Genomic DNA, 18,248 nt, shown 5'->3' with positions numbered 1-18,248 from the left:
TCCGCTCCATATACTCATCCACTCTATACACTAATGAGCTCTATACACTCATCCGCTCTATCCACTCGTCCGCTCTAGCCACTCGTCCGCTCTAGCCACTCGTCCGCTCTAGCCACTCGTCTGCTCTATCCACTCATCCTCTTTATACACTCATCCGTTCTATACACTCATCCGCTCTATACATTTGCCCGGTCTGTACATTCATCTGCTCCAGGAATCTACAAGCTCTACACACTCTCCGCACTTCCGTATTCATCCGCTATCCACACTCACATGCTCTACTTGCTTCTCCTGCGGATACTTGCAGATACGACCTGGAGCCATCACATGCTCTACATACTCATCTGCTCCACATACTCATCTGTTCTACACACTCATCCGGTTTACGCTCATCTGTTCTGCACATTCATCTGTTTTACGCACTCCTTACGCTACTCGCTTCTCTGTATTTACGCACTCATCCGCGCTATACGCTCGTCCTTTGTCAGTCTACACACCAAGCCGCTCTACACAATCATCCATTCTGTACACTCATCCAATCTACATATTCATTCGATTTCCACACTCATTCGAACTATATAGTTATCTGTTCTTCCACTCATGCATTCTTCCACTCAGCGCATTCATCTGTTCCACCAACTTCATCCATTCTAACTATTTCATCCATGCCATTCACTTCGTTCACCCCTCATGCATTCTGTCCATTTCAGCAGTTTGATTCTCTTTACTGTTTCCGTATGATTTACTCTCATTAACCATTTTACTGCTTTGATCTGCTTTATTCGTTTAATTCTGTTTGTTCTTTTAGTTTATATTAGGGGTTATTAGCTGTAACTTTTTCACATCAGGTAGTTTGTTGGATTGGTGTCATTGAGTTGCTGCTAGTCTGTTTCAGTTTATTTGGTACGGGTTGCTTTTAGGGGAAGAGCCAGGTTTTCAGCAGTTTGCGGAAAGACGTTAAATCCTCAGTTAAGCGGATCTGGGGTGGGAGTGAGTTCCATAGCGTGGGGGCCAAGACTGAGAATGATGATCTGCCTAACCTGACTGAGATTGTCTTCGGTATGACTAGGAGGCCGGCTGAGCTTGATCTTAGGGTGCGTGGGGGGTGATAGGGTTTTAGCTTGTCTTGAAGATATGAGGTCCGATTTTGTGCAGTGCTCGATGGTAGATGCATAAGGTTTTGAAAGTCACCCTTCGGGCTACTGGAAGCCAGTGCAGCATCTTGAAGGCTGGGGGGATGTGGTCTCTTGGGCCGAGCGCAAGTAGCAGTTTGGCTGCGCATTTTGTGCCTTTTGGAGTTTATTCAGTTGGTACGCGTGGACTCCGAGGTATAGGGGGTTTGCGTAGTCCAGTCTTGATATAACGATTGATTGGACCGCGGAGAGTCTGTTGGGAAAGAAGAGATATGGAAAGATGGGCCTAAGCCTTTTAAGGTGGTAGTGGCAGGACTTTGAGATGTTAACTTGGCACAAGAGTGTTAGGTCAGAATCAAGGGTGCATCCAAGATTTTTCACTGATTTGGAGGGGGTCGGTGAGTTGCCCATGGAGGATGGCCATGGTAATGGGTGCGGGAGAGGTTCGGAGTTGCCACATATCATGATTTCGGTTTTGGCGGGGTTTAACAGGAGGTGGCTTTGGGTCATCCAGAGTTCTATGTCAAGGAGGCAGGCAGCCAGGTCAGGACGGGAGTTGGGTTTTGAGTTCAGGAGTTTTAGAATTAGTTGAGTGTCGTCGGCATAGTTGTAGCACAGGATGTTGTGTGAACGAATTATTGGTGGGAGGGTGATCAAGTAGAGATTGAACAGGAGGGCGGATAGGCATGCTCCTTGTGGGACTCCCATGTCGACTGGTCGGGCTTGGGAGGTATAGGTGGAGAGTATCGTTATTTGGTACATATCGTTGAGGAATGAAGCTATCCATTTAAGAGCGGTTCCACGAATTCCCAGGGAGTGGAGGCGGTCCAGGAGGATTGAGTGATTGATCGTGTCAAAGGCAGCGGATAGTGCGGCGCATACCGCGGAGTCTGCCGTCATTTTAAGGTCATCCCAGATTGAGGTTAGGGTGGTTTCAGTTCCGTGATGGGCTCTGAAACCTGATTGGGCGGGGTCCAGGAGATTGTTGGCTTCGACAAAGGCATTTAGTTGGGAGTAGGCGGTTCGGTCAATGAGTTTGGCAAGGAACCTGGTGTTTGAGATGGAGCGGTAGTTTTTGGGCTCGAGAGGGTCGAGCGAAGGTTTTTTAATTAGAGGTTTGACAGGATCCGTTTTGAATGCGTCGGCAAAGATATCAGAGGAAAGGGAGGCATTTATGATGGATCTTGCGTGTTCTCCTGTGCAGGTGGAAGCGAACATTTCTTTGAGGGTTGTGGCTGGGCGAAGGGTCCAGCGGCGAGCCAGATGGTTTGCTGGCAGATAGAAGTTTGAGAAATTGCTCTGGTGATATTGGACTAAAGGATTCGAACGTTGGTTGCATAGTGGTCGCAGCTGGGGGGCTGGTCGGTACGGGCGGAGAATTGCCTGGTGGATGTAAGAGAGCAAGTTTGGTGGCTACAGTATTTGTTCTTTTGAGAGCCGTGGTGTAAAAGTGGGGGGAGAGTGAGTCGCACAGTGATTGTGAGGGGGTCGGGGCGGTCGTGGTTCAAGCCGGATTGGTGAATTCGGAGATGATTTTATGGAGTTCTTTGCTTGGGTTTTTGCAGTTTAGGATTCGGGAGTTGTAGGCTTTTTTTGCTTTCCGGATTTCGGCCTTGTACTAATGAAGGTGTCGGGCCAAGGTGGCCCTGCTCTCCTGGGTTTGTCTTTCTGCCATTTGCGTTCTAGGTATTTATATAGTTGTTTAGTGATCTTCAACTCAGGAGTGAACCATCTGGGGAAGAGGCCACGGCGGGTTGATGGTTTGCAAGGGGGTGTGAGCCGCATCAGAGATGCGTTCGAGCCATGAGTCAAAGGCGTTAGGGGTTAGTTGTTTGTTCAGATGGCAGGTAGGTGGTGGAGACTGGAGGAGTGCATCGGCTAGGTCCGGGGCGATTATTAGTTTTTTCAGCATTTGCGTAGATTCGGAGGTTCAGATTGGCGTACGGGAAGGTGGTCGGGTGAGCGAATGGCGAAGGAGAGAATGAAGTGATCAGACCAGATGATAGGGTTGGGGGGCTTTAAATGAATCAGGGTGTTGGAGCTAAAGATGGCATCAAGAGTGTGTCCTTTATAGTGAGTCGGGCCATTTATGTGGGGTTGGAAGTTAATTGCATCTAAACTGTCAACCAGAGAGTGTGTCATAGGGTTGGTGGGGATGTCGAGCCATATGTTGAAGTCTCCAAGAAGGGTGAGGTTGGGATGGTTTAGTTGAAGGGTGGCAATAGAGTCGCAGAGGTTGTTTGCAAATTGTCTATCGTAGCCAGGGGGCCTGTAGATTAATAGGAAGCTGTGTGAGAGCTACGGGGAGAGGGATAGTTTAACGAGGAGAGATTTGCAGGAAGGAATGGAAGGTTGGTTGTCGATGACTGAGGCGTGGAAGAGAGACTTGAAGATGAATGCTACTCCTCCTCCTCTGGAGGGACGGTTCAGTGGGATGAGGGAATAGTCAGGGGGGAAGGCTTCATTAGCAATTGGGGCAAAGTCGTCAGAGAACCAAGTTTCAGTGATGAAAACTAGGTCTGGTTTGTCAGAGGCGAGAAGGTCAAAGATGCAGTGTCTGATTTTAGCTACGGATCGGGCATTAAATAGGATGCAGTTCACATCAGCACGGAAGGTTGGTCTCGGAGCTGGAGCAGAAGGGGGTGGTGGCGGAGAGAGTGGAGACTGGGGATGGCGAGGGGTAGGGTGGGTGATGCTCGATGGGAATAATGGGCAAGCAGAAAAATTGGCAGGCTTCGGGCGGGATTAAGTGGCTGCATGTGTTAGGATGATCGGGTTTGGTTCAGGGGATTTGAAGGTGGGGTGTGGGAGGTTAGGAGTTTCAGTTGCAGTTGATGAGAAAACGAGGGAGAGGGGTTTCAGGAAGGGTGAAGCCACGGGGGAAGGAGGTGATTGTGGGAATGAGGTGGTGGGTCGAGACAGGTGAGGCGAAGAGTGCTGAGAGATTGAGGGGGACCAGGTATGTTTCCTCTTTAGTTTCTTTGCTGCGATTGGAGTGTGAGAGAGGGTAGGGGTGCCAGAGGGGGAGAGGGATGCAGCTTTGGTTCTTGCTAGGGCTAGGCGTGCAGTTTTTATGGAGGGGAAAGGGTGCAGTCTGGGGGGGAAGGTGGCAGGGGTTTGTGGGCAAGGCGGGGGGTGGATGATTGCAGGGCGGGGTGTGCCTGTTATGATAGTGAGGGGAGCGGGCATGTGTAACATTGGCTACTTGGTGGTGGGGTTCGGGGGAAGAGTGGTCTTAGGGTGGTTGGCTCGCCATTGTGCCCCTCTGGTGGAGTGGGTGTACTCATGCTTGGTACTTGGGCTTTCTAATTGTAGTTCTAGATTCAGTGAGGGCACGCTTTTAGGCACACTTCCAAGTTCAATTTGCACAGGGAGATATTAGACTATTAGGTGCACTTCTAGGTTCGACTGTACATAGAGGTGATATTAGGCTATTAGGTACTATTAGGTACTCTTCCAGATTCAACTGTACACAGAGATGATATTAGGCTATTAGGTACCATTAGGTACACTTCTAAATTTAACTGTACACAGAGATGGTATTAAGTCTACCTCTAGATTCAGTATTGTATAGAGGGGATATTTAGACTATTATGTGCAGTTCTAAATTCCACTGTACATAGAGATGATATTAGGTCTACCTCTAGATTCAATTTTGTATAGAGATGTTATCAGGTCTATCTCTAGGTTCAATTTTTGTGTAGAGGGGATATTAGACTATTAGGCACACTTCGCTCAATTCGACTTTATACAGGACAGTATTAGGCATGATTCTAAAATCAACTTTGTACAGAGAGGTTATTAGGGAGATTAGTCGATTCAACCAGGCACGGTATTAGACTAATAGGATATTGGGCACACTTCTAGATTCAACTTCCACAGAGAGGCTATTGGTCTCCCTTCTACATTTAACTTTCCCTCAGAAGCTATTGGACATTTAACTTTCCCTCAGAAGCTATTGGACATTTAACTTTTCCTCAGGAGCTATTGGACACACTTCTAAATTCCACTTTCACAGAGAGTCTATTGGGCACAGTTCTAAATTCAACTTTCACAGAGAGGCTATTGGGCACACTTCTAAATTCAATTTTCGCATAGAAGCTGTTGGGCACACTTCCAAATTCAACTTTCACAGAGAGTCTATTGGGCACAGTTCTAAATTCAACTTTCACAGAGAGGCTATTGGGCGCACTTCTAAATTCAACTTCTAAATGCACTTCTAAATTCGACTTTCACATAGAGTCTATTGAGCACACTTCTAGATTCAACTTTCACAGAGAGGCTATTTGGGCACACTTCTAGATTAGACTTTCACAGAGAGGCTATTTGGGCACACTTCTAAATTCAACTTCTAAATGCACTCCTAGATTCAACTTTTCACAGAGGGGATATTGGGCACACTTCTAGATACAACTTTCCATGAACGGCTATTGGGTACACTTCTAAATACAATTTTCAAAGAGTGGCTATTGGGCGGCTATTGGGTACACTTCTAAATACAACTTTCAAAGAGCGGCTATTGGTCACACTTCAAAATTCAACTTTGCACAGAGGTGTTATAGGGCACACTTTTAAATTTACAGAGGGGCTGTTGGGCACACTTCTAAATACAACTTTCAAAGGGCGGCTGTTGGGCACACTTCTAAATACAACTTTCACAGAGAGTCTATTGGGCACGCTTTTAAAATTCAACTTTCACAGAGAGGCTATTGGCACACTTCTAAGTTCAACTTTCACAGAGGGGCAATTGGGCCGCTTCTAAATTCAACTTCTAAGTGCCCTTCTAAATCCAACATTTACCTAGAAGCTATTGGTACACTTTTAAATTCGACTTCTAATGCACTTCTAAATTCAACTTTCACAGAGAGTCTATTGGGCACACTTTTAAATTCACCTTTCACAGCGAGGCTATTCGGCACACTTTTAAATTCAGCTTTCACATAGAGTCTATTGGGCACACTTTTAAATTCAGCTTTCACAGAGAGTCTATTGGGCACACTTCTAAATATAGTTTTCAAAGGGCGGCTGTTGGGCATACTTTTAAATTTAACTTTGCACACAGGTGTTACAGGACATACTTCTAAATTCACAGAGGGGCTGTTGGTCACACTTCTAAATACAACTTTCAAAGAGCGGCTATTGGGCAACTTCTAGATTCAACTTTTCACAGAGGTGTTACAGGGCACACTTCTAAATTCACAGAGGGGCTGTTGGGCACACTTCTAAATACAACTTTCAAAGAGCGGCTATTGGGCACACTTCTAAATACAACTTTCAAAGAGCGGCTATTGGGCACACTTCTAAATTCAACTTTGAACAGAGGTGTTACAGGACATACTTCTAAATTCACAGAGGGGCTGTTGGTCACACTTCTAAATACAACTTTCAAAGAGCGGCTATTGGGCACACTTCTAAATACAACTTTTCACAGAGGTGTTACAGGGCACACTTCTAAATTCACAGAGGGGCTATTGGGCACACTTCTAAATACAACTTTCAAAGAGCGGCTATTGGGCACACTTCTAAATTTAACTTTGCATACAGGTGTTATAGGGCGCACTTCTAAATTCACAGAGAGGCTGTTGGGCACACTTCTAAATACAACTTTCAAAGGGCGGCTGTTGGGCACGCTTCTAAATACAACTTTCACAGAGAGTCTATTGGGCACACTTTTAAAATTCAACTTTCACAGAGAGGCTATTGGCACACTTCTAAATTCAACTTTCACAGAGGGGCTATTGGGCGCACTTCTAAATACAGTTTTCAAAGGGCGGCTGTTGGGCACACTTCTAAATTCAACTTTGCACAGAGGTGTTACAGGGCACACTTCTAAGTTCAACTTTCACAGAGAGGCTATTGGGCACACTTTTAAATTCAACTAAATTAAAAGGCTAATCTTTTATTTTGGAATCTGATGTTTTAATTTTACAAGAGACAGTGTTAATTGGGAGGTACTAGTTGGATGGCTATCATAATGTACAGATATTAGCTTGTTGAAATAGGCTAGGAAGACTGTATGGAGGATTAATAATTGGTGCTAAAAATGAATTCTGTTAAACTGAATTTTTGCCTTTCAATAAGAATAATAAAGTTTTAGCTGTGATTTTAAGCACAAATCTATCTTTCCCTTTTAGGCGTATACTGATTATGAATACATACGATCTTGGTCATGAGACCAAGAGTACATTGACCTATGTTGAAATGACACTTGAGGAATGGAATTACACTTATCCATGCTGCCATTTAGTTATCACAGGGATTTAAACTTTAAATTCCTTCCATTGACGGATCTGGGTTAAGGGACAGAATTCTTTATACTTCTGGACAGGAACTCTTATGGTATTACTGCAATAGAGGTGTCCAAGTTAGATCATCATGATCATGAATTTAAGGTTCATTGGCTGGATATCTTTCATGAAGAGATTATGTATGATGTACCTATATGTGGAGGTGGATCTAGCTCAACCACTCTGCATACTTGGACAAATGGCAATTCATTTCCCTGGATAGACTATATTCTAATGCCCAGATATTTATTTAAACTTGTCCAGGACTTTAACCTTTATCCAAATGGCCTTTGTCATCATTTGGTAGCAAGGTTTACTCTCCGGGGACAAAGTAATAAATCGATAAATTCATGCCTGAACTGTGTTCTACGAACAAGGCAAAAGGTGTGTTTGGACTGCGAAAAGCATTGTGATGTTTAATAATGTCATCGTGCAAAAATGTATTTGTGATGGACAGCCTTGTCTTATTAATTTCAATAATGATTATGAAATGATCGAAAAGGCTGAGAAAATCACTGCCAAGATGTTAAGGAAAAATAATGTTGGCTTGAAACAAACTTGTAAAATATTTGATGTGATTATTGCTACAGAAAAAAAGAACCAATATTATAAAATTAAAGAAATCAACAAAAACCCTGTTGGAAGGACATTGTGAAGTGAGAAAGCTAAAAACAAGTTATTGGCTAAAAGTCATAAAGGTTGTATAGCCACAGCAGAGGGGAAAATTATGTGTAATGCACTTCGATCCAATGATTTGATTAAGAGTAGTGCTTTCAATCTGGTTTATGCTGCTATACCTTTGATATATGTCTTAGTTTCATGGTGGGAGACATTGCAAACATTAATCAGAAGGTGAAGCCTTTGTGGGCCCAGATGGTATTACAAATCTAATTTTGAAGAAGGAGCCTGAAAATGTGCAATTATCATTTACAAAATATTGTGAGGGATCAGAAATGAGAGGCAGACACAAAGTTTTGATGTTTTGATGTTTTCAACATCAGACATCTTTATTAAATTAAAGGGATTGGATAAAGGCCTTCCTCTCCCATTCCTGAAGAGATTTTACCTGCCTAGGAAACTAAAACTAAAGATCAGCATGTGTCTTGTCATCAGAATCATGCAAACCGTTCTTGTGTCCAAAACGTATCTTACCCTCACACTAGAAATGAATTATTAAAGGTGTAAGGTAAGAGTGTCTGATTTTGATTTAGCAAAAAGTGTGTAAAAACCAAATATGAAAATTCAATAAACAATCCTTGAATCCAGGGGGTGGTTCCCTTCCCTTGGACTTTTGCATGTAGAATAATAGTGAAAGTGTCTTTTTCAAACAATGATTCCTTAAGAGTAGCAGAATTTTCCCTTTCACACAACAATTTCTTCAGGATGGCAAAAAGTGTCTTTCGAACAATAACAAAAAGTGTCTCTTGCACAACAAAAGGATGGCAAAAGTGTATTTTCTACATAGCAACTTCTTCAATAAATTCTTTAGATTTCCTGGTATACTCTCCTGCCAGGTATCTCTTCTCCCAATGTTTTTTCTTGCATATGTTTTCTATGGATAACCGGGTATACTCCCTTCCAGGAATCCCCTTCTGGGATTTGTATATCCCCTGGTATACTCTCCTGCCAGTTTTTCTCCCAAAGGCTCACTGCGTGATGTACTTCTTTCACCAGGTCTTCCTACAATTTTCTCTTTTTAGTACTCTTTCACTCTTTATACTTCATAGACTTAAGTACTACTTGTTCTAACTTCTCCCATATTGACATCTCATATATGGAGACGTGTTCAAGTTCCGTCTGTCAACTTCTTCACCTATGTTCATTTGCTTGTGGCAATGCTTGTTCCAATTTTCCCCAAATTGACGTCACATATATTTGGAGATTATACAGATATTCCCTTTCAATTTCTTCATTAGTTTTCATCTGCTGGTGATAATATTTACTCCAACTTTCCCCATATTGAATTCTCTTATATGAGGACTTGTGTACATTCTGTCTTTCTAATTTACTTGGTGGTGTTCAAAACAAGTTTTTAATTATCCATATGCCTGTTGGCATGTTCTCGGATACCCAACACCTATGGGCCGACTCACTGGTGTTTGATGGCGATTCCGAATTGTGGCATGCCAATGCAGGGAAGTTTTCACTCTGGGAATGCTTCCCCTGCTCTGCAGACCCTCATTCATTACTCTCGTCGGCTTAGCGTTCACCTGCCGGCAGAACTGTTGATGTTCCAGCCTCGCTGCTGTTGCCAGCCCTTCAGCGGTCCTTTCACAGCACCTGCTGTGCTTCTCCTGGTCTCATACCTCTCCGGGTAAGTCAGGCTCTCCAGCATTTGCTGGAAAGTGTCTGCCACTCTGAGGACAGAATGTTACTGTGCGTCTGCTTCTGGCTTTGGTTCTATCTCCTGTTTCGCCCGCTCTGCATCTCCCGTCTCCACCTGTCAATGGAAGGTGCTCACCATGCTTTAATATCTGATGCAGCTGATTTCCATAATAGAAACTAATCTGCATGTTTGTCTGGGGTTTTCCTTCAGTCCAAATTAACTCCTTCTTCATCTTCCTCGTCTCAGTACTTGAGGCTTTATGGGAGTTGGAGTCCATAAGAATTTTAGATCTTTTAAAGTTACATTGGGCCTCATAACACGGTAAAACCAGGCATTAAGGAAGGGACCCGCTAAGGGACCACGGAATAGGGTGGTAAGGGATTACCGGCACCGGTGCCCTTACCGGTAATCCCTTACCGCTGGTGCTGGTAATCCCTTACCGCCTACCGCGTAATGAGGCCCATTGTTTTGGATCTGTGTTTAAATCAAAATTATCAGGGACAGGAGATGTCAAGTGAGCATTGTGTGTAATGGTATTCTGCTCAGAATGACAGTATGCTATTAGCATTTTAGATGTTATAGTGTTTACTTCAAAAGCGGGGGGTGTACCATGTCTCTATGAATGGGGTCACCACATCTCCCCGATATTTCTCGCTTCCTACCTAATCCTCCCTCATAATACCACCCCCAGAGTCAGATTCAGGTAGCGGCTGCCGTTCCTTGGACATGTGGGAGGAGACGACTACCGGGGAATCAGTGATGACTCTGCAGGATTCGTCATAATATTCAGGCAGCTTTTGAATAAGGGTACTGTCCCTAGTAGTTTTAAGAAATCCATACTTGTGCCAATACTTAAAAAGGTCCTCAGATCTCCCTACTATCGCCTATTGGCTATGGTCGATTACTTGTCTAAAACATTTAGCTCTCTTAATATAAAGCATTTGAATTTATGCATAAATCAGTATGGTATCCTAAAATCCAACAGACAGGCTTTTGAAAGGGGACTAACACCTTGCCTAAATATGGTGCTTATTGGAGAACGCTGTTTTGTCGATTTTGCGGCTGCCTTCGACTCTGTAAAACCGCCAGAAGTCATGGCACAAATTACAACTTCGGGGTCTAGACCCCTCTAGTTAACATCTTATTAAGTTGCTGTATACTGAAACTTCTTCCACACTGAGATTGAATCAAGAAGGTTTATTAACATCCCACATTGACACAACTATAGGGTAAAGCAGGAATTCGTTTTAGCCTAAACTATATATAATCTTTACGTTTTAGTTCTTGATGATACCATAAAGGAATGCTCTAATTTTCCAACACGTATTGGTCAGGATCCTAGTGCATGGCTCACGAATGCAGACGATACAGTTTTGTTTGATCTTACATATATTGGTTTGCAGCGTAGTTTGCTAGCACACCAGAAATAGTCAATAGAAAATAGCTTGACCATAAATCTTGAAAAACCTAACATTTTGGTTATAAAGGGTGAAGAAGCCAGGAAGAAGCCAGGGTTCACGTGGAAAGTGGATAATACCGGTCTGAAGATTATGATAAAGTATACATACTTAGGTGGCCCGATGTATGATACGCGCAGCGTTAGTTTACTTGCATACGATGTTTCTATTAAAGTACAAAGGAAATTTGTTGCCATTTGATCCTTCGTGATGAACAGTGTGGGCTTCTCTATTGAGGAACTTTTAAAGATACACAGGGTGAGTATTGTTCCTTGCACCTTTTATGGCACTGTGATCTTCCTTAATGATGAAACACATTGTTTGAAGGTCATTGAGGGGATGCTGTGGTGCCCTGCTTTAGCCTACGTAACTTTACTCCTATCGAAGAAACCTGCTCCAAATTGGTCATGATCTCCTTGCTAAAACGATGTAAAATAGCATGTAGCTTATTTTATTGTAAGATGATTAATGATAGTACAAACAACATCTTGTTACTTTCCTTTTTTTTCTCAAAATAATGAAAGAAGAATCCCCTTTGGGGATATTAAGCAAATGGCTACTGAACGTAAAGGCCTTTCATAATGACATTGATTTCAACTTGACTTTTCCCTGTAACATTAGTGTTGTTTCTAAACAACTAAGGGAAAACGCTAAGGTTTGGGACAGAAGTAACAATCTGCAATGGTTGGCTTCTAAGGCCACTTTAAGAGACTATGGGGGGTCATTCTGAGATTTCCGGTAAGCCCTGGTCGTACCAGCATTATTTTCCGGCGTTGTTACCAGACCGGCTCACTTGCAATGAGGCCCTCTGTCCTTCAGTGTTTTCCCATTAAGAAACCTTTTGTATATTTTGAATGCACCAGGAATACCAATTTAAGGTGCTTTCTGATAAGAATTGCTCTTTAACCAACACCCGACCAATGAGCGACTAGGCAAAAATACATTATTAATCTAGAATGTGCCGTATATGCGGTTTGGAGGTCGAAAAACTGAATCAGCGTTTAACCATGTGTACAAAACGTGGTCCGATGTATAGGAAAGGTTATGGTTAAGAAATGTTCATAATGGTCAATTCTGAGTTTTTCTGTACTCAGGGGGATGTTACAGTTCTTAATTTTGCAGCATTTCATATATGGCAAATGTTGGCCAATAGGCATTTTAAACAGGCTTTTTAGGTGTTTTATTGTTTTTCATCTATCTTGAAGCTACAATATTTTGTTCCACTGTACTGTGTGTTTAGATTATTTTGTTAGGATTTCGTGATATTAATGTTTTTTGTTGATGTATAAAACAGTGTCAAGGTTTGTTTTGTAACCAAAACACTTAAATAAAAGAAACATTTAAAAAAATACTCATAAGAGAGGAGATCGGAGTCTCTGTAAGTAATCAAAGTGACTTGCAAGTGCCAGGACATATTCATCATCAAACACTTTCATTTCGGCATCGCCATGAGAAGTGTAACATTATATGACAACAGTCAGAATAAATACATGGATGTATAAATTCATACTAAATGTACCATGATGAAAGGAAATCCCATAACATCATCATCCTATTTTAGGCCATATTCAATACAAGAAAGTGAATCGCCTCCCTCTTCAGCTGCATGTGACAATAGTTGAGAATTTGATATAATGTAACAAACGTTAGCTTCACTGAATGAAAAACACTGCACTTTTTCTTTTCTTTGTTTATTATTAGGCTATTTACACAGCGCGGGAAGCCGATTGCAAGGCATCAATGCAAGAGAGAAGGGAGCTAACAACATGGGAGGGAAAGGGCGGGCAATTTGGCAGGAAGGGATCCACAAGCAAACCGGGGAGGACACGGGTGGGTGTAGGTAGCTGAACTTCAGGTTAGGTGTGGAGTGGAGGGTGTTGGTCGTAGATGTGAGGGAGGAGCCATTCCTTGAAGATGAGGGTCTTGCACCCCTTCCTGAAATGTGAAAGGGGGGGGGACGGGGATCATGGTGTGGATGGGGAGGAGGTTCCAGAGTCTGGGGGCCAGGGTAGAGAAGGCCTGTCTTCTGGTTCTTTCCTATCTGCAGTGGGGAGTCCAAGTCTGAACACGTCTTTGCTTCTGATGGATCGTTGGGCTCCAGAGATGCTGAGCTTGGGGACTTGAGGGCACTGGGCTTGTAGATGCATTTGATGGTTATACATGCTTGCAGCGGGAGCCAGTGCAGTTCAATGAGGGTTTAGGTGATGTGGAAGAATGTTCTCAAAGCAAGCAGCCCCTATACACGTTTCCCTTAAGACAGTACCTATAAGAGCACGTCATATTGATGCTTTGAACATAAATGTATCACATGGATCATCAGAAAAAGGTGCCTGGTCGCCATTAGTCAAATACGCCTCCGAAATACCCCCTTTCAGTATCAATATCTTGGGCCGGGATCTTGCACTAGCATCGTTGACAGTGCAACGCGGATCCAACTAGGATCACCTGGGGCCATCTTAGCGGTAGAAAGCATGTCAGTATCAATGTTCTGATGTGAAGGTATGCAAACAGAACTTCCCCACACATAGGGCCTCATTACGAGTATGGCGGTAGCCATGGTGCTACTAGCGCCATGGCTAACCACATACCGCATACCGGGTCTGGGTTCCTTGAATGAGGAATTACTGGGACATTCCAACCTTGAAGGACCCGGTAGTTCCTCATTCAAAATATCCATCCCCATTCCCATTCGAGCCCCCATAGGGCTCAATGGGAATGGGGAGGGAGCTAATAACGGGCCCGTTAATAACGGGCCCGTTATTAGCTCCCTGGTCCTTTAGCGGCTCCCGCTAAGGGCGGCTGGTTTTACCAGCTGCCTTTAGCTGGGAGCCGCTAAAGGACCTTGTAATGCGGCGGTAAGGGGTTAACGGCACCGGCATCCTTACCAGCGCCATTAACCCCTTACCGCCGACCATGTTATGAGGCCCATAGTGTCTGTACAAACAGTTTTAATAAGGATCACTACATGCTCCCTGAGTGATCTCTGGCTCTCATTCATTCTGTGCATGTGCAGCTCGAAATAAACATGTATACACATGCTCAGTCCCATGTCAATAAACAGCAGCCAGTTGATGAGCATCTAACACAGCCTTGAAGAACAAAACTGAGTGATCAATGTTTCTATCCGACCTAACTAAGCTCCTTCTGCTGTGTGCAAAAGCAGCATGCAGTCCTTTGTAGTGCCCGCTGCAGAGCCAGAGCTCCTCCACTACTCTACAAACCTTCCGCACCACTTACCATACACATTCTGTCCATGCAATCTCTGGGATGGCAGCTGCCTCTGTGCTTTTGGCCTTCTACCTGCCATCCCCCTGACAGCTGTGCTCAGTACTGCAGCTGTAGTGGGGAAGAAGAGAGAAAGCGAATGCACCCATTTTATATACACAAATAAACTGAATTATCACATTTGAGTAGGCAGATTGGCGGTTTATAGTCTTTCCATCGAAAAAACATCCATAGACTCCTTTTTCATCAAAAGGTATTGATTGAAATACCTTTCCATCGAAATGAATATTAATTGAATTTATTTCATTGAATTTTGATGGTAACGCATTTCAATAAATAAACAATAAACAAAAAATGTGGGTTTGGACGGGTTGGGGACCCGCCAATTAAAAAATAAACACCACACAAGTTAGAGGGAGCTGTCCAGTGCTTCTGCTTTCTCTCTCCCTCTCCCCTGCTGAACAGCTTTAATTCTTCACTGAATCTGCTCTGAATCTGCAACTGGGCCACTCTCAGTGACCTCGGTCCAGGGCCCAGCCACTCTCCACTTGCACTGCCTCCCTGGCACCCCCCTGCACTGCGGGACTGTCACTGTATCCTTACAGCCCCCCCCTTCCCAGCACTTGTTCTGCATCTACCTTGCACTTGCCACCAGCTGGCCTTATTTATTATTTTTTACGCTACTTACCTTGTACTGCACTTCCCCCCCCTCCCCTTCCCCTTGCACTTTTCCCTTCCCTGCACTTGCGCGATCTGAATGACACCTGGCCTAGTAGGATCGTTGTCTGTCTTCCCCTTGTTCCCACCCCCTGCCTCATCGCGCCTTGAAACACTTGTGTATAGGCGCGTTACAAATGCCATATCATATCATATCATAACTATATTGAAGCGATTTCAGCACTGGACAGCTCCCTCTGACTTGTGTAGTATTAGTGACTGTGGACTTTTACTTTATTGGGGGGTTGAGGGAAAAAATTTAATAAAAGTGTCAAGTGCACTCGCTGACACTACACAAGTTAGAGGGAAATGTCCAGTGCTGGATTAGATTGGTACTTTTTGTACTCGACTTCAGTACTGGACAACTCCTGTAACCTTATGTTCCAGCGACTTTCCATGCAAAAAATGTAAAGTGTTTATATAACGAAACCCTATTCGATGAAAGGGTTTTGATGCAAAAATACTTAACACTTTATGTATGGCAATTCAATGAAACATCTTTCAATAAAAAAGATTTGATGGAACAAATCCTCGATTTGGCATCATATTGGTCAAACATTCCAGAGAAGAAAATGTCACAAGTTGTTCTGGTGAGAATGAACAGTAGATTCCTACAGAGGGTTGTATATTTTAGGTTACCCTGACTGTGACTCAGTGGATGTGATATTGCCAAGTTATGGGCATGTGGAATGCTAACTTTTTGATCCATTTGTGGCACAGGTGGTTTGACAGAAATGAAGATGATGGTCACATTGTCCGTGAGCTTGTGCCAGCGGGGGATTCACCAATGCTAAAAAGTGAGTTTTTACCATAAAATATAACATGGAATTTTACCATAAAAGGTGTTGTTCTGTGTGCGACAGGTGTTACTATATGGAGGCTGGTTTGCTAAATGTTAGTTCTTCGAGCAGTTTTTTATCCATGCTTTGCAGTGTTTCTCTTGTATCCCGGGAGCATAGCTAAGGGCAATTGCGTGTGTCTTGGAAGCAAGACAACGCAGAGCAACACAGGTTCGAATTCCGGTCCTGTGCTCAGAGACTGCTCCTGGTATTAAGCGTGTAATAAAGGATTACTTCATTAGTTATTATTATTATTATGGTATTTATTGAGCACGGACCTGGCTTCGAAAAGCAATGGAGCGTGTTAGAGGTATACAACAATACAGATACACACGGAGTGCTTTACAGAGGTATACAACATTAGAGATTCATAACGGAGTGCTTTACAGAGGTATACAACAGTGCAGATGCATAATGGAGTGCTTTACAGAGGTATACAACATAACAGATGCATAACGGAGCGCTTTACAGAGGTATACAACATTACAGATGCATAACGGAGCACTTTATAGAGGTATATGACATTACAGATGCATAATGGAGCGCTTTACAGACGACATTACAGATGCATAACGGAGTGCTTTACAGAGGTACACAACATTACAGATGCATAACGGAGCGCTTTACAGAGGTATACAACATTACAGATGCATAACTGAGCACGCACTTTACAGAGGCATATAACATTACAGATGCAGAGCAGAGCGCTTTACAGAGGTATACATTACAGAGGCATAACGGAGCGCTTTACAGAGGCATATAACATTACAGATGCAGAGCGGAGCGCTTTACAGAGGTATACACCAATACAGATCCTTAATGGAGTGCTTTTCAGAGGTAACAACAGAACAGATATACAGTGGGGGTAGGATTCAAAGGGGCACTGAGGAGGGGTACAGCTGTACAGAGTGGTGAGGGGGAGAGGGGCGGACGGTGTCTATCGAGTCAGGAGGGGTGGGGCTCCAAAGCTTAAGATGTGCAATTTGTCAACAAAGCAAAATCTAGATGATTGCGTGGTGAGCCACTGATCATTTTGTTGCTTACTGGGCACCAACATTCTGATAGCATAGCTGTCCCCCACACCTGAACTATCACACAATAATTAAGTGGGCTATGAGACAAAGAGGTTTATGTGTTTCGGCGGTATGTCAACTCATCAAATTCATGTTACCTCTTCTTTTACTTTTGTTTTGCTGCAAATAGGTAGGTGGTGGGCTGGGCTTAGGCATTTGGAAAGAGAGGGCGATGTGGCGGTATGGGGGTGTTCCTTGCATTTGCAGAGTTACAAAGTGTCAATTCACATCTATCTGAAGGAAGCCAGGCATCTTTCTTCAGTATCAGGCCCAAAGGGGTCTCTGCGTCCCAAGAAAGCTGCCTACCAGGGCTACCTACCAGGGGCATGTATAGCGAAAGAGCTGTGGGGACCCGCTGCCTTCAGGGAGTCATGCCCGAGCGATGTTACATCTGACTATAAAAAGACAGTCATGGCCATGTCAGGATTCAGCCCCATTGCCTATGTGCAGAATATCTAAGATGGTTACGGTGGTCCATCACCCCAGCCTGGAGCACTCTCCAGCTGCCAAACCTTGGAGCACATTTTACTTTAGAAGATGTGGAGGGTGAAGGGAGCCACAGAGCAATGAATGGTAGAGAGCAGATCCTGCAGCATAGAAGTAGAGCAGCTTAGGGCGAGGGGTGCATGTGGACGTGACCACAGAGTCCTGCTCGTGATGCAGGAGGTGCTCTCACCAGCCACAGAAACAAAGCTGTGGTAAGCAGGCGGAGCAAAGCTGCTCCTAGTGACCTGTGACGACCATGGGGAGCCGAGGCTTACAACGGCATAGAACCAACCTCTTCCACCTGAAGTAGAGCTGGCCGCTAGTCTTTACATAGGCTTACTACAATGCGGACCCACAACAAAAGAGGCAAACAATGAGTGTAGCCAGTACAAAGGACCCTCAAAAAGGGCTACAATGTAAAACAGATAGCAAGACTCCAAAGAAGGCCTGTGAAAGGGAGAACATAAGGCAGGCAGGATTGCCAGCAGAAGTGGCAGCAAGAGAGGTGGCAACAATGCTGAGAGAAAAGGGAGCAGGCAGAAGGAGAACCAGCAGTAGGGACTAGGAGGGGGGCACAATGGGAGCAGTAGCAGTCCAGGTGTCCCAAGAGAAGGGCTGAGGCTGGGACAAGTAGTTAAAACCTGAAGACCCTAGGGCCTTACATCTGTAAGCCCTAAGAAGCTGGACCACCTTGAAATGGAGACA

General features: G+C 44.0%; 1 protein-coding gene across 2 annotated transcripts in view; it reads left to right on the top strand.

The window, feature by feature from the left end:
* Positions 1-18,248, top strand: part of LOXHD1 (lipoxygenase homology PLAT domains 1) — a 1,234,736-nt gene that overhangs the window by 768,272 nt on the left and 448,216 nt on the right. For both annotated transcript variants that reach the window (XM_069626921.1, XM_069626920.1), the window contains one exon: positions 15,866-15,942. In XM_069626921.1, the coding sequence (XP_069483022.1) occupies positions 15,866-15,942 (77 nt within the window). The remainder of the gene's footprint in view (positions 1-15,865; positions 15,943-18,248) is intronic.

The sequence above is a fragment of the Ambystoma mexicanum genome, chromosome 6p (genome assembly GCF_040938575.1).
Source record: "Ambystoma mexicanum isolate Mex_15411 chromosome 6p, UKY_AmexF1_1, whole genome shotgun sequence".
Lineage (NCBI taxonomy): Eukaryota > Metazoa > Chordata > Amphibia > Caudata > Ambystomatidae > Ambystoma > Ambystoma mexicanum.
Note: the sequence above shows the minus strand (reverse complement) of the source record. Positions and strands in the feature narration are given on the sequence as shown.